At 36.4% G+C, this 18,061-nt stretch overlaps 1 protein-coding gene across 1 annotated transcript; it reads left to right on the top strand.

The window, feature by feature from the left end:
• The first annotated feature begins 760 nt into the window (after positions 1-760).
• Positions 761-16,835, top strand: LOC144435334 (long-chain fatty acid transport protein 2-like). Its single transcript, XM_078123929.1, has 10 exons — positions 761-1,287; positions 3,309-3,328; positions 8,038-8,538; positions 9,401-9,616; positions 12,758-12,882; positions 13,117-13,317; positions 14,395-14,485; positions 15,423-15,621; positions 15,813-15,910; positions 16,525-16,835. Exons 1-10 carry the CDS (start codon positions 761-763, stop codon positions 16,833-16,835), a joined length of 2,289 nt encoding a protein of 762 aa, XP_077980055.1.
• Positions 16,836-18,061: the final 1,226 nt, after the last annotated feature.

An 18,061-nucleotide genomic window follows, 5' to 3' on the forward strand; every position in this document is an offset into this window, starting at 1 on the left:
ACAAACATCATATCATATGTGCAGAACTATATTTAGACAAAATAGCGAAGACTGAAAATTGATCGGGTCAGAATCTATATATCGTATCGAGGTCGGTTGAAATAGAATATATATGTAGACGTGCGTCGAATACACGTCAATGGTTTGTTAGCTTCTCTGACAGGCACAGAACTTAACAATTGACGCTAATTAAGAAGTGATTCATTGATTCATTGTGATGCAATTTTATGCTCCATTATCCAATGTGTGCTACTTTGTATGACGAAATGTACTGTTTGATTATAGACCGTCCTCCACCGTTTGATTCAACGTTGCATATATATATATATATATATAGGGCCTAGTCAGTGATCTCTTGGTGGTCCTAATAGCCCCTTGCTGTCATGGGATTACATTTCAATGTATAAAAATACCTCTCAATTCTTTTTTTTTAATCCCCGTATGACTTGATTAATAAAAATATGATCTTAATACAGTTGGAATATTTTTTAAGCTGATGTGTAATTACCAGATCCCAGAATGTAAGATAAACTTAAATAATGGCAAAAAAATAATTAGTGTAGATTATGAAGTGTGCAATTGAACCATTCTACGAACCAAAATAAAATGTGGCCGCCACTAAAAAGTTATATAAAGTGAACGTTTCATATGATATAGCAATATGAACGAGAAACATGAGAAATAGGTCGCTCGCGCTCCAGATCGTGTGTGTTCACCCCCGTTAGAATATATTGAGCGTCCAACCCTTACTTCGAGCAAGATGGCGTCCAAGAAAGAGGTAAATTTAAAGTGCTGTGTATTTTTTCTGTCGATTGCGGTGTCTGGAATTCTGTGCGAAGATGGAAGTGTACAAATTGTGGACAAGACACCCAAACTGGAATATTGTACATTTTTTAACAACAGAAAGCCAACCTATCAACCAGATTTGAAGAATTGTACGTGGTTTAGCGAACGTAGCTGTTGTCGACAAGCTGAAATCGCAGCAACTTTCGGGAAAGTGAAACCGTTACCTGGAGCAACTGAAGGGTGTCAACAAATGATAAATTACCTGATGTGTTACATCTGTGCCCCCCGTCAAAATCATTTCTACAAGCGGGAAAGACTGTCAGTTTGCGAGAGCTTCTGCAATTTGATTCTCGAAGCGTGTGGACAAGCCATATTGAAAGGGGAAACAATTGGTAACTTGTATGATAACGGCAAAGATTTTTGTGAAAGTCGTCGCTTCGAAGTTGTATCGCTGGATGTTGCTGAGAAAAATTGTTTTGATTTTGATGTGCAATGGGACAGGTATGTGAAAACATCGACTGGAAATGTTATTGCGGTTGGAAAAATACGGCATATTATACTTTTACTCTGTGTAACAGTTCTGACGTTTGGGATGTGCTGAGATTGTACGCATTTACATGTCCATTGCGTACATACAATACTGTCATCTATGCTCCAGACGAACCGAGGATGGAGTGATATCGATTCGACTGCTTATGCGAGAAACTAGCGTAATACAACGTCGTCAAAATGTTCGATAGAAACATCAGGAGAAAACAAATTCAGTGCGTAATACTTGAAAGTTGGAGATAAAGTATGCGGTGACGTTGTGTAGAGAACCAAGGTGAATATCGAAAGAAAATATTAGATAAAAACCCAATTGGGCCTTTCACTCGCAGAATTGAATACGCTCACTGTCGTCATCGATAACGATTTCACTTTAGTCTCCGAAATTTAAGTGAATTTATCAGACGGAATGTGAATGACATTCGACAGGGATGTTGTCAACAACTACACAGAAGGAAATACACTTCGACATTATTAAATTCCGACGAGATTTTATTTAATTGTGAGCATAGCCAAGCGTGACATTAAGAAAGCCACCTGAGGCTAGATAGAAAATTTAAATATAACCTAAACACAGGGAAAATCAATAGAAAACAGTTAACAGTGAAAGTGGGTGTATTTATTCAATTTTTTCATCAGCATTATTTCAGTGCTTTCTGTAAAAAAAAATTTCCTCTACACACGTTTTTTTTAATGTGTTTAGTACTGAAAGACATCTGAGCAAAACTTAAAATTAAGTAATACAAAGCAATTCAGATGTGTGTATATATTACTTTCACTCAGCTGTTCATTTATTTTATTTTTTGAATTTATTTGGTTTTGTCTGCTGACATTAAAGCATGTAAAATATAACATTTTCAGCTTATATTTCTATACAAGTAACTACATTTTACAATTTGTGTTCAAAACAGTTACATTTATGTATATTATTGAGAAATGTTTGTTTATATAATTTTTTTTTATTTTTTTCATAATTTGATCAGAATTGTAAAAAAATTACCATATTTAGGCTTATGAAGGGTTCAGTAATTTTTATGATGTGAGTACATGTATTGTCACTTTATCTACAATGTTATAAATGAAATCGGATCTTTTCTAGATAGTCAGCTTTCTCTTGTGCATGCCTCACAGACAGATATATATATATATATATATATATATATATATATATATATATATATATATATATATATATATAAGAGAGAGACACACACACATGCACACATTTCTGTGATGACAAACACTTTTCCATTTTCAATTTATTTATCATTTAAATTTTCACATATGATTCAATATTAATTGACTTGTAAGTCATGAGAGTATCAAATAACATTTTGCAGTTAATTATGAAACATTTTAATCACACGTTCTAATAAAAATATGATATTGTGTTGAGAATCATAAACATTTTGCTCAGTATACCACTTCATGCTATATATATTCTGATACCAGTACTAGGCCTCAAATTCAGAAGCAATGTATTTCGATTTTCAGAATAGAAATACCTCTTCCGTTCCCTTATTGTCAACCTCATTTTATTACACTAACATGAATTTTATTCCACTATAAATGCATAGAGTACTTATTTCCTCTGTTTTATAATGATCTGCTCCACAGTTCCTGTCATCTGTTTATAATGTATGCCGGCGACAGTCCAACGTTGACCTTGCAGGCATTGACTGACATACTAAAATGCATTACTCTGATGTCATAGAGGTCACCCCTGTTTTACTAATTAATGGACTATGCCATTAGCAGATACAATGGGACTATTCCATCACAGTCGAATAGGATGTGTGACGCTATATAACAATGGTAATTTGACTGATTTCAATGAATCACTCCGCTATGACTGACACTTTATCATTAAACCACTGATAAGTGAGCTAGATGTGTAATACCTTACAGACAGGCCGTGAATGCAAATGAATGCACATGACATTCAATTACCCTCTCTTCTGATTATTACAACACAGCCAAGTGGAAACATCTGCAGGTAAATTGGGATTTTTCCAACTGGAATGTTAAATACACATATATCAGGTCATTTAACACTCTATTGAATTGTTAATCACAGCAGGAGATATTGTTCATTCATTCTCAGTCAATAATAGAAATAAGAGCAACTCCACAGTTGTTCTACATACCCAGCTAAGGAATTAGATTCCACACAAATATATTAGTACTACTAGACGCCAACTCTATTTCTAAGTAATTTGTTTTCATTTGTTTACTGCTTGGTGAGATTGCAACGTATTTGGAGTAGTAAGAGTGACATACATTTTCATCTAGATTATTATGGCTGTAAACTGGAAGTAGCATAGCATGTGAAATAGTTACTACAACCATTCTCACCAGCTGCAGTCTAGTTCCTATACAGTATCGTTACGATTTATACCTTCACTCACAGAAGGTTAGAACCACAGGCTGATCATCCAGACTACACCAGCTGCAGTTGCCTACCAGAGCTAATATTTCATCCATTTATGATGCAGTTGGTTACTCTAGTCACAGGGTCTTTGAAGTTTCCTTCAGGTTTTGCTTTACATGGGTTTTATCATGTTATGCATAGAACTTTACATTTTAATAAGCTTAATTTTTACAGGAATTTCATTCTACTTTGAATAAAACATTAAATCATATATGGAAAGTATGTGTAGACTAAATACAAAGTGTCTAATAGAGTACTGTATTTTCAAGGAATGTAAAAAAGTAACTTTCTTTACATCATGCTGAAAATGCTCCACTTTTTAAATTCCTACACTGTAATTTTCTCCCAAAAAAAGAAAGAAGAGAAATCAGTTGTTTTGTCTGGAAGTAATTTTTGCTCATTGGCAAAGTATGCATGATATCTAGGAATAAGAAAGTATTATTTTCACTGTCTTGTGTTATATTTTAGTGGGGTAGGAAAGACACTTGCGTAGGTAGTGAAAATAAGTTCCTTATGAAATTACACAATGTAAGCATTTTGTGACAGTCCAAAACAATGTTTGCAATATTACTGTATATTACACGTATCTTGTAAACAGTTTGTCACATATAAACACAGGGCAACTGAAAAGCAGTATGTGAATACCTAGCCCAGAGACTTGCCATGGTCACACCATCTCAAACTACCTTTCAAACCAGAAAAGGTAAGCTTGAGATAATTATCATAACCTAGAGACTTGGTTATCTAGCTTGGACAACCATGATAACCAAGAGACTTGGCTTGAAAATGTCATTCACCAGAACAGGATTTCGAGTCTGATAGCCAAGTATGGAGTAGTGAGTTTATGACACTCAGCTAGCGAATACAACTTGCGATGTATTCCTATATCAAAGACGGTTAACACTGATTTCTGCAGGCAGATAGTAATATATATGGTGTACATACAAACCAACTCACAGCTTGTGGTCTGCTAGTCATATTACTTACACATACCTTCTAATTCTTGACCTGACACGTTTCTATAAGTAGGGATGCCAAGGTTGGTATTTGGACTGTATGATAGCGGCTGTGTAATTATGTTATATTTTTATTTAGGTATTCAGTTATTAAGAAATATATGTCACCATGTCATCTGTATAGGTTGCGTATTGTGTATAATTCAAATTTCAACACTTCAGTTTTTTCTCTTTCATCAGAATTTTAATAGAAATACGCTGTTGACATTTGTGTTATTTTTTTCACGATGGAGGAGGGGATATCGTGTAATTGTATATACATGTATATAAAATTGTGTAGCCTTGGGGAAGGGGCTTCGAAACTTCAGGGGGTAAACTCGGGGGAGGGGGTATGACTCTTTGTGACCGTGAACGTTGCTGCTAAAAAAATATTTTGCCAAAATATTTTCTCCACCCCCGCCGCCTTACATTATGCGCGTTCCTTAAAGTCCTTGGGCATGGTTTGAACCACGATATTATGATTGAATGCTCCCCGGGGAATTAAGGAAGTATAAAAGGGCTTTTGTGTCAGCCTAATATAGGTCCGTGCCAGCGGTAATTATTGTAAAACCATTTGAACACTGTGTGGGAAAGTGCTATACGAAAACCATGTCACGTCCTTGTTTACCCTTTTTGTAACACTAACAGCAGTCTTGCTTGCAGACGGAAAATGGGAGGGACTTCATTCTGACAATGGACGTAAGGGAAAGGAAAAGGACATTGTCAGAATCGAGTCCCAAATTATGCCGTCTGCAAGCAGGACTATATGGAGCAGATACAAACCGATATACAATAAACAGAGTATCTTGTGGCCGAACACTCTATAACCATATTTCAGCGATCTTCAGCATTTACAATGTAAAAACAATTTTACCACCTATGAATGGTAAACTGACGTGTAACGGGATATTGAAGACAGACGAACGAGATTTATAGGAGTATAGATAAAATTGAGTTTACAATTAAAGTAAAGTAAGTTCTGAATTTTTAGTAACGGAACAGTTCAACAGGGTGATTCCAACCCCACCACCCCACACCCCACCTCACCCCCAAAAAGCTGACTGTGGTGTACATAGCCTATTCGGTTTGTATCGAAGTAAATCACGCCCCCGTGCGGTATTATTGTTTGAATTGGGGTTGATAAACATCAACCTGTATTTGATCAAGACTATGCACTCAAAGTGACAACAGGTTTATGTAATATCGTGTTTTACACCATGATATTACTACTACGGAAAGCAGGCTGTCGGTAGACTAAATTAAAGATAGATAGGGGTGGACCATATGATATCCTGGGGGGGGGCTTGGAAGATTTCGGGGGGGAAAAAGATGCCAAATGGATTTGCTTTTTAAAAAATCCGGATATGAGTGGATGATGGAAAAAAAAGATGGACCACTGCTGCTAGAAAAAGAAAATGTCTTGGCAGGGAAATGATGCACAGGTTCGAGTATACTGTTCAACCTGCTCGTACCTCTCCAACCAGGACACTTGTCAAATCATGACAAACAGTTTCCAACACATGTCAGTAACCAGTCAGTTTCGTTAGCCTGTGGTACATATATATATTTGTTCTTGTCTCTGTTTCTTTCATAAATGGTTTAAATATTACTTCATGTATAAAGGGTTCAAACATAACTATACATAACATTTTACATATAATACATGTATTACCTAGCTGCCACACTAGTTACAAAACATGCCATGTAAGTGTTTGGCTGTTTCACAATCAGTGCTTCACTTATCTTGCACTTTGGGGCAAAAGTGAACTTGAAGGTTTTGTAATGGTAATCTTCATACTATTGGAGAGTTTATAAAAGAACTTAATCAAATTGTTCTAGTCTCTTCAGTATGAATTTGTCAGAAGGGATGATATACTTCCTATTTCAGACACTACATGTATCGACTCCACAACTCAAATTCAAGTTTCTATTGTACACTAGGTATGACCTCCTAAAGTGCTCTCACACATCAGTAACTTTACTATGCATGCAATATCAATGCCCCTATACCAATGTTACAGGCCCACTTTAAACATGGAAAACTTATTTAAAAAGTTATATTTACTTTAGCTTTTCGATGCTTGGCAATATATATCTCAGAGGCTATGAATAACCTAAAAATTGCCTAAATAGAAACAAAAAACTGCAGATCTGGCAGTGGGGGAACCCCTTGGACTCCATCACCCCAGAGGCCACTTATTCATTAAACCAACAATAAGATTTACCAAAATTGGTAAAAAAAAACTTGAAAAGCTTCTAGGGGAGACCCCCTAGGACCCCCCCCCCCCATAAGACATGTCCATGCCTCAAATCAAAGTTCTTCCCTCCACCTCTTATTGTCAAGATGCTATGAAACTTTATTTCAAAAATGTTTCAACCATGTGTAGTTGCTTTTTACAATTGTTAGAGCTGTCTTGTAAAGCTTGCAAATTATTGTCTGAAAGTGTCTGTTAATAGCCTGAAAATTGGCTTTAAGAGTAAAAATCCTCCAGGGCTTCTAGGGGGACACCCCCCAGAACCCCCCTCTCCCATAAGAGGTATACATGTTCCAGTTTCAAACCAAAGTTCTTTCCTCCACCTCTTACTGTCGAGATGCTATGGAACTTTATTTCAAAAATATTTCAACCTTATGTAGTTGCTTTTTACATGTTAGAGCTGTCTTGTAAAGCTTGCAAATTATTGTCTGAAAGTGTCTGTGAATAGCCTAAACATTGCCTTTAGAAGTAAAAATCTACAGCTTACTGTCAGATGCTATGAAACTTTATTCACGGGGGTAAGTGACTTTTTGTTGGCCCAATGGAAAAAAACACTGACATCCCCCCCTCCATCTGAGCTCACCAATCAAGTTTCCGATTTGTATTTTCAGTGTGTCATCATACCATGGCATGAAAACTGTCAATGATGTTTATTTAATTGAAAATCAAACATGTATGAAATCTGTAGTTTTCTAAATAAAATGTGTGTGTGATAGAACAGCATCTTTTTGCTCTCTGTATTACCCTGTGCGAAAATCAAACAGAAAATTGTGGCAACAAATGTAGGTGTTCAACATTGACGTAAAAAAAATCCGGATATCTCAAAGAAGCAAAAAAAAAAAAAAAAGTTGCCAGCATAGGCGAAGGAGAAAAAAAAATTCTCAGGCAAGCAGGTGGAAAAAAAATAATGACTCTCCACCAATCTTCCAAGGCCCCCCCCCCCCAGGTAGTTACGTGTATACAAAAAGTCTATTCGTAAAAGTTATATTACGTATCCCTGTGGTGTAAATTTCTCCTCTGACAGACTATCCAGATAAAGAGGTGGATGTCACCATGGCGTTCAGTAAACCAGCTGCCGTTTTGGCTGGTACCGCTGCCGTTGCAGCTGGTGTACACACAGTGTATCCTTACTGGTATCGCGATATCCAAGAAACAAGGAGTACCAAGGCGAGGGAGGAGATTTTTAAATCGTGTGTACAATCCAAAACCTTATTTGTTGATCTTTTCGAGGAGGTAGCCGACAAAACGCCATACAAGCCGTTCGTTATCTACAATGATACGTTGTATAGCTATGGTGATATTGAGGTCATGGCTAATAAAATGGCTTACTTTGTCGAACAGCATGGGTTGAAAATCAATGACACCGTTGCCATTATGATGTATAACGAACCAGCCTATATATGGACTGTACTAGGACTCGGCAAACTTGGAATTAAATGTGCACTTATTAATTACAAGTTGAGAAGTGATTCTTTACTTCACTGCATTGGTATCTGTGATTGCAAAGTTCTACTTGTCGGTGAAGGTAGGTCCAGGGTCGATGTCCAAAATCTGATGTGCACACTGTTTATGTAGATGGAAATAATAATATGATGTGGTATACTGTGCAAAACGTACTTGCACATGTATGTATGTATGTATGTATGTATGTATGTATGTATGTATGTATGTATGTATGTATGTATGTATGTATGTATGTATGCATGCATGCATGCATGCATGCATGTATGTATGTATGTATGTATGTATGTATGTATGTATGTATGTATGTATGTATGTATGTATGTATGTATGCATGCATGCATGCGTGTGTATGTATGTATGTATGTATATATGTATGTATGTATGTATGTATGTGTGTGTGTGTGTGTATGTATGTATGTATGTATGTATGTATGTATGTATGTATGTATGTATGTATGTATGTATGTATGTATGTATGTATGTATGTATGTATGAATTGATATACAACGTTGTAGATTGATCTTGCACAACATTTTTTATATCAATTTTTATCAAATACTATTAGAGTTGCATAAATATTTCGGTATCCACTCAAAAAAAAACATTACTAGTACCTAGTACGGTACATACATGTATCAGGATTTATGCATGCGCGATGTGACGTTGATTTGCTCCGTCCAAAGTACGTTTTTGTTTGTGGAGTTGTTTGTTGTTATTATTTGTTTGTTTGTGTGTGTGTGTGTGTGTGTGTGTGGGGGGGGGGTGTAAACTGAGTGCAATCGAAAATTCGGTCTGCGTTTTTAACATTTACGTACCCTAACCAAACATTGCAGCAACTAAGGGGATCATTCGAACAGGGTAACTTGGTTGGCTGTCGTAGATGTAGGTGTTTAACAATGTACTGTACATGTACCTCCAAACAGGTAATGACCTTGTACAAGCAGTCACCGATGTCAGCAGTTCGTTGATAGACAAACAAATGATGATTTGGAGCATTGGTAACAAGGATTGTCCAGAGACCATTACAAAGATAGATGATGAACTAAGAATGTCAAAATCAAACCGACCACCTCGTGACGGGAGACGAACGATTACGTATTCTGATCCAGTTGTTTATATATTCACATCCGGGACAACAGGTATTAAAGACAAACACCATCATTACATTACTCAAAACACCCCTTTTTTCAAACGCCAACTGATTAATTAATCAACCAATAATTGATTAATCGATATATTGATTAATTTCATTAATCAATCAATCTCATCGGTTTGTTGTTATGCTTGTATCGTCAAACCGCATCAGGACGTCCGATGTAACCATAGTAACCAACCAAGTAGTTGTCATTTAGATACCAGTACGACGTCAACCTCTACATTAAAGATCCAAAATTTATTCCCAGGTTCTCGCATTAGATATGGTAATTCTCCTTCTATTGTTCTACCAGGCAGCTGTTTAATCCAAATCCGATATGGGCCGTTAATTGTTTATGATCACATGATTAAAAGGACAAGTCTGCCAATTTATGATCGCTTGTGTATTGTAACAAGTCTGTCAATTTTAAATATGATAAATATCTAAAAAACAAAAAAACAAAAAAAACAAAAAAAAAAAAAAAAACATAGCATGTATACAGTCTACATATGGTGAACTGAGACTTTACGGAAATAGCCTGTGTCTACATCACGATCTGTGTGATTTTGCTTCTCTCCAGAGCCTGAGCTGATTCTCTCCTCACTAACCACTTGTGATAGTATCAGTATCAAGCCATTGATTTAGCCGCGCCCCCAACGGCAGTCATCAGCAAGTCTGTTTGTAGTAAACGTAGTCTGTTTGTAGACATTAACATAATTGATCAGCCTATATGTAAGTGATGTCAATGTTAATGCTCCAGGTGTACATTTGAGTATAGTAATGAGTGTATAATACATTTACATAATGTAGTAAAATAGTCTGGTGTAGCGTTATCACTCCCTATCGCGACCAATCAAATCGAGGGCATATTTTCAAAGCACAATAGTGGCTTCACGCTGATAGTACACAAACGGTTTGGGAGCGAAGCAAAATTGCAGATCAAGATGATGTAGACCTCAGAACCTTTTTTCATGGTCTGAGTGTAGACAGACCAATTAAATCTGCACTAGTTGCAACTGGGATATTCTGTTTTCCATCAGACAACCAAAAATATATATTCACTGAAAATATATTATTAAAAGACAAAATGCAAATACTATATATTGTGTACATGTTACAATGTAATTAGAGACTATTTTACAGTACATGAATTGGTCGAAATTGTGATCTTGTATTTAACGGTCGCTGATTTTAGGGTGTAGACTCAAAATCGATTTGATAATAGACTTATTGTACTGTGTCGTGTACTGAGCTGCACAAAAACATTTACCAACAAGTGATTCAATATTTTTCAGGGTGTACGATATTACAGGAACATCATTCTAGTAGCAGCTACTGACGATAAAGAACTCGTTCTTTTTACAGGTCTGCCGAAAGCAGTCAGGTTCGCACATATACGGCAAGTGAACGGCGCAATTAAATTTCGTGATTACATACACACCGACGACGTTGTGTACATACCAACACCTATGTTTCACGCTGGTAGTTTTAGTCTAGGTTTTGGAAATACTGTGCGTGCAGGTAAGATACACAGATGACAATTACTTGTCTGACATTTTGCTTAATATGTGTATATATATATATATATATATATATATATATATATATATATATATATATATATATATATATATATATATATATATATATATATATATATATATATTGTTCCAGGCAAAACAAGAGATAAACTATCACTCCTAGGTAATACAAGAGTGTATCTCGACGTGACCACTATAGTACTCTGAAGTAAAATGGCCATGTCGTACTTTATGGGTATATAAAAAAGTCATAAAGTCCATGTGTTCCTACAATAAACTTCTGAAACTTTGCATAACATTAAGTGATCGTGATCACCTGTTTGATCCCGAGGGATCAGAGAACAAACAACCCTACACACAGTACCATGGTTGTAAAAAAAAGTTAATTACATAAGTTAGTCTAGACAAAATGATAATACTTTACGTCATCATATTACTACTACGGAAAACAAGCTATCAGATACAAACTTATGCCCTTTATCTGTCATAATGTTGACACATTGTTTGACATGTACGGGATTAGCAGTCCTCTACCGGAGCTAATATTAAAGTTTGTGTAGCGGGTATTAACCAACTCCTTGTCTGAGTTGCCGCTGAAGTCTTATCAGTATTGGATATTGTAAGACAAAGGGGGACTTAGAAGGTGTGAATTGGGTTGACCTTTGTAGTTCAAGTAAAACCAGTCCGGCAAAGTCAGAAACCATATGCCTGCACATGGAAGTATGCAAGAGTACGACCCGGACCAAAATAATTTGCCAAAATTACGAGGAGAACTTAATTACGGAGAAAAATAGTTGTGGCGAGTAGTATTAAAAATAAGTCATACTACTGTACCATGAATGGAGTAGTGACTGCACAGTAAGGGTTTAAGGATGAAGGGCACAACTGTTACCATTCAAAAGAAACGGTAAACATTTAAAAAACGAATTTTACACAGATCTTCAGATGACCTACGCTATAATATTAGACACGTCTCGTTGTTCAGTCATATCAGGGCTTGTGAATGTTGTATGGCTTATTTGTTTCGCCGTGAACACTGCATGCTGTGTGTGTCCTCACCCGAATGTGTACACTTTTATCTCAGTTATTATCATCACCTAGCCTGGCAAGGGGTGAGACAGTGTGTACTTTATCTTAATCTAGTCTAGCAAGGGTGAGATGGACTAATCCTGCCATCCTGTGAACTTGTCGGGCATAAGTACAATAGACACCGGTGGAAAGATAAACAACGCGGCTCCGCCTTGTTCTTTATCTTTCCACTGGTGTCTATTGTATACTAAAACCATATTGTATTATGCATGTGACAAATTACACAAGTGGCATGGATAATGTAATGTAATCAAGAGAGTGTAAACACTTTTGACTTTGCATGTAATATGGAATAAATCACTTGAAGCTACGTAGCTACACGAGGGAAAACTTGCTATCAGAGGCACCGCCCTACTGTGAGTGTAACTACATCAACGTCTGTTGCAACATGCTACACACACAAAAAAAGTTTAAAACGTTTTTGTCTATCTCACTAGTTTACCTATGCAGTGATTTCCGTCGTACTATCATAATATGAACAGGTTACATGAAGGTATTCTTCTTCTGATTTTCAGGTGCAACTCTTGTCCTCTCTTCTAAGTTTTCTGTCCGACATTTCTGGGAAATTTGCTGCAAACATGACGCCACCGTCATCTTGCATGTGGGAGAATTATGTCGCTTTTTGTTAAGTGCCCCAGAGGTAAGTTGTTTTCTGCATTAATAATTCAATATGGACAGTGATACAATGGTTATATCGATGTGTGGTGTCTCATGCAAAGACGCCTGTCGTCATCTTGTTGGTCACCATATTTCCCGAAGCAGAAACCTAGGCGTCTTGATAGGAAGGGAGAATTAAAACAGTTTTACGACCACACTTTGTACGCCAAGATTTTTTCTCAGCCGAATTTTGATATCATATTTTTGACGATTTCAGAAACCAGAGGACCGAATGAATAAAGTAAGGTGTATAATTGGTAATGGCTTACAGGCAGATATTTGGAATAAGTTCGTTCAACGTTTCGGAATAACTACGGTCGTTGAACTGTACGGTGGCACAGATCTACAGACGTTCTTTTGTGTAAATGATGAAGTAGCTAAAGTTGGCGCAGTTGGAAAATTTTCACCTCTGTTAAAGGTATTAGTTTGATGTTCTATAAAACATGGCAGATTAGATTAAAATCTTATGTGGTGAATACGACTTGATTTCTTATTTACCTCTATTTCCTTCGTTATTGTCGGGTTTTCTTTTCGTTTTGTTGTCCCGGGAGAGATCGCTGCCTTCCCACACTCGCCGGGAACAACAAAAACGAAAACAAAAAACACTAAAGAGATGAAAGTAAATAAACCGCTTTCACCACATTATAGTCACATGGGCTATCGGTATGACCTCAGACCACTGTGTTTGAGGTATATGACCGAGAATGTCACGAGATTATTTTAGAATTGTTGGTCATTAAAGTAATCCTTGTCGGGTTAGTCACTCCATTCCAAATCCGAAATATTCAGTTAACGTTAGTTAAGTTCACTTTTTGATGAGTACTGCAGTTAAAACCTGTAGTTTCTGTACCTTGGTCAATGCCAATCGCCATTACTTGACAATGTCAGAAAGCATGACGTCACGCTCTCTCAGAATGACCACTGGCAAATTAGCAAAATGGCGATATACATGAAATTGACAAATATTTCAAAGTTATACAGATACATGTGAGTAAATGCAGTAAGTGGTATAAATGAATTTGTCAAACACCTTGGGGGAACTTCCACTTTAAAACCATTTGTTTTACAACATATTTAATATTGAGTGACTTATCAAATATTTCAAACATGAAAACAAAATATTATTTGACCCGTGATCTTGAACGTTGAGGGCAGAATGATGGTAAATGACGTCGTTGAACGTGTCTCCAAATGAAACAATATGTAGCATGCACTGGGGCACCTGTTATTGCTTACATTGCCGTTTTGTTAAGGAAAATGTCATACGAATCCCGCTGCTGCAAATGTATCAATCTCTATACTAGTAGATGTGTTATTTCCTCACAGGTAGGAAATTATAGTCAAAATGAAGTTATATTTAGCCTGTAAACAAGGAAAACAACAATTTAAGAAATACTACACACCCCTATGATAGTATGGTCATTTCGGTCATTTATGATATACGTATACCGGTATGTTGTCATTGTTACTACTTTTCTTTCCAAACTTAATCTAGAAAAGGGCAGGGTTTGAGTTGGTGAAGTGTAACTATGAGACCGTCCAACCAATCAGAAACTCTAAAGGTCTATGCATACCAGTAAAACTAGGTGAGTATTAAACTAATACCACTTTTCTGACAAATTATGATATATACCCCCCCCCTTTTTTTTGTTCATGTGATCTTACCATACGTTTGCAGGGCAAGCTTGATTGGAACTCGGACATAGTTTATCCCAGTTTGTAAATGTACTATGTGTACATCAGCATTGTGGAACCACAGGCATTTTACAGCACTGTCCAAGACGTACCCGTCATTTCGTCAGCAGAAAAAAAAGCACTCTGACTTACGACAGAGTACTACAGTAGAATTAGGGATTGTAGAATGCTATTTCTTGGTCAGAATAAATGTGTATCATTAATACCTCCAGTATCTGTAAGTATTAGTATCGATTGATGTGACAAATGTATAATTTGTAAAACCAAAAAGAGATGGATAACGCACTAAGAGGGCGTATTCTTTAGAAACATGCAATACATTCATTAGAATGAATTACGTCGCTTTACTCCACCTTCGCTCGTGCACTGGCCTTGCTCCTAAAGGGGGTTGGCCGATGCGTGAGTGTGTACCTTACAGACTATAAACACGTATTCATTGCCTGTAATCTTTGAGGGCGTAACTTTCGATAAACATTCTGTAAGAATATCACCCATGCCTCGAGTCACTGATTATAGGAACTGGTTTTGGAAGTTTGAACAACTCTATCACTCAGTAAAATGGTAACTAATTTAGGACGCATCGTTTAACATTTAGGAAGCTTCCAGTAATGACAAGAGGGGGAGGCCGGGGAAATCAAACCAACTATATCGTAAAACATGGCCCTCTCCGATTCCGTTTTCATAGTCAACCCTCATTACGAAAGGACCAGGTGTATAACAAACACAACTATAATTGTAACTTCTTGTGAGGCTGTTTACTCACACAATTGTTTGTTCTTTATTTGCCTAATTGTTTTTTGTTTATCCTTTTCTTTATCTGATTAAAAGGCGAGCCAGGACTTCTGCTGTCATTAATGCCAGATATCACAAAATATTATGGTTACCAAGGTAACAGGCAACTCAGCGAACAGAAGCTTGTTCGCAATATATTGAAGAAAGGCGACGTTTACATCAATTCTGGTGATTTATTGATACTGGACAAAGATTACTACCTGTATTTCTTTGACAGACTAGGAGATACGTTCAGGTCAGTAACAATGGGTTTTCTGCATACCCGGATATAAAGTCATGTAAGTAACAGTTTAACGTTTTGCATACTGTGGGATGTAGGTACTCTGGAATCGATGAGATGTAGAACATACATGTGCACATCATGTCACAAACTGAGGTGAAAGCAGCAACACATTAATCTGAGCAAGTTTATTTTCTTGTATCAAGGTGGAGAGGTGAGAATGTGTCTACATCAGAAGTTGCACAAGTAATGACGTCATATGTCGGAGTTCAAGAAGCTAATGTATATGGGGTTAAAGTTCCAGGTATGATAAATTTAAAATCAACAGTGTAATAGGTTTGTATGTGTGATACCAATACAATACATGCTAAAGTTACTACATGCGACTTGCCATTTGACAATCAGACATTCGACTTAAACATGACTGAGCTACTGAGAAGGGAGTTTAGAAATTACCAGACATGGCTATAACAGAACATTTGTAACGTTACTACACCTTGTATTATACCATGCACGAGCCAGGTTCAACAAAAAAATATGGAATAAAAACCCTGGTCGTTCTACGTCACGACAACGCGTGTCTACGTCATCGGTTCTGTTCTGTTCGAAATATGGGTCAAAACGCTCAAAATGGCCATTACTTTCCCCGATTTTTTTTCTTCATATTACTGGTGATGGTATAATTATATTATTCCCAATATTTTTCTTCATCCAGCCGGAAAATACTCGTGACTTAAGGGTTGTTACTACTCGTCTAACGACTCGTAATGACAAGGGCCCTTAAGGCCACTTGTATTTTCCTTGGTTGAACGAAGAAACATATTGGGTATAATATCAAATTGTTATTTTCAATACATTTACACTTTTATGGACTTCTATAGGTTCATTGGGAAGTATTTTTTTTCTGTCTTTCTTCAGGTCACAATGGTCGTGCTGGTATGGCAGCAGTCGTTCTTGAAGACGGTCATCAAAACTTTGACTTCAAGAAGTTTTATGCATACTTACATTCCAAATTACCGTCCTATGCCTGCCCTGTGTTCCTTAGAATAAGTGAGAAGTTGGATATGACGGGAACATTGAAGTATACCAAGACAGGCCTGGTGAAGGAAGGCTTCGACCCAGCCATCATCGATGACGTCATATTTGTCATGGTTACCAATATCAAGACATACGCCATGTTGGATGATGAGAAATACAAACACATTATAACAGGAGATGCTCGTTTGTAATTTCTCTTCACGAACAAAATCAACAAAATATCCCCTGTATAACACAAGTATATGCTTTAAAGATTTGACATTCCATTTGAAAATTTGAGATTTGTGTGATTATACTTGAACGGTTTTCTACCCTCATTTTCTTATCGATACTTTCGTTATAAAAAAAATCGAATATATTTACTAAAAAGATATACAATAAAAATGGGGGTCGAATTGGGTAAAAAAAAATAGGATAACTCAAAGTTGATGCACTTTTGGAAAATTCACAAGATTGTTTGTTATAATTGTATTATGTGTATAATGAACTCATAGGGAGTTCTCAACAACATCTGTTTATTCATTTGATCACAAAAAGGGTATATTTGTCATATTTTATGAAATATCGATATTATACTTTATATCTGTTGGCAATGTATTTCTTTCAGTTTTTAATCCTACAATGACTTATAATAACTATAATATATAATTATTTGTAGGAAATGTTATCACATATTCGTCAAATCTACACCAAAATTTATAACAAATAAATTATACGCTCTCAAATAAAAAAAAATGTCCTCAATTTCTTGTTCATATTGATATTTACATCGTTATAAACTACAGCCTCTTTTACGACACCGCCCATCGTCGTAAACCACTGCCTCTTTTACGTCACCGTCCAAGACGTTATTTCGCAGTTTCGCGGAAGAAATAATAACAGCTCTGGTTTGCGAGAATTGGTCTATATTATTCTTTATATTTAATACTTCAAGATTAACTGAAAAGAAAGACAGGGATGCAACTCTTGCACACATTGAACACACGAAATCCATGCTTGTACCATGAGAGTGTTTGAAGAGCTGTTTATATGTAATTTCAATATGTTGAGTGCTGTGGTTAAATGTACATTTTAATATACATTATGCAAATATTTTATTTACATATGTATGTGTGATATGATGAGATTTAGTGGTACATCCATTTATAATTGTCCACCACTGATTTAAAAAAATTTCTGATCATAGTAATTTGTAATCAACAATGACAATGGTTGCACTGTCTAAGAATCTCTATATAGGCAATGTTTACAGAAACCGCGATAAATATCATTTTTTCCACTATGCTGTGTAAACTTTGTATTCAGAACGCCGGGGTTATATCCAAAACCAGGTCACACGGATATTGAGACGCCGTCTTTGCCACAGGGACCTGCACTGTGTTGCTTGTATAAATGATTTGATTGAAAAACACGAATC

The sequence above is a fragment of the Glandiceps talaboti genome, chromosome 5, assembly GCF_964340395.1.
Source record: "Glandiceps talaboti chromosome 5, keGlaTala1.1, whole genome shotgun sequence".
Lineage (NCBI taxonomy): Eukaryota > Metazoa > Hemichordata > Enteropneusta > Spengelidae > Glandiceps > Glandiceps talaboti.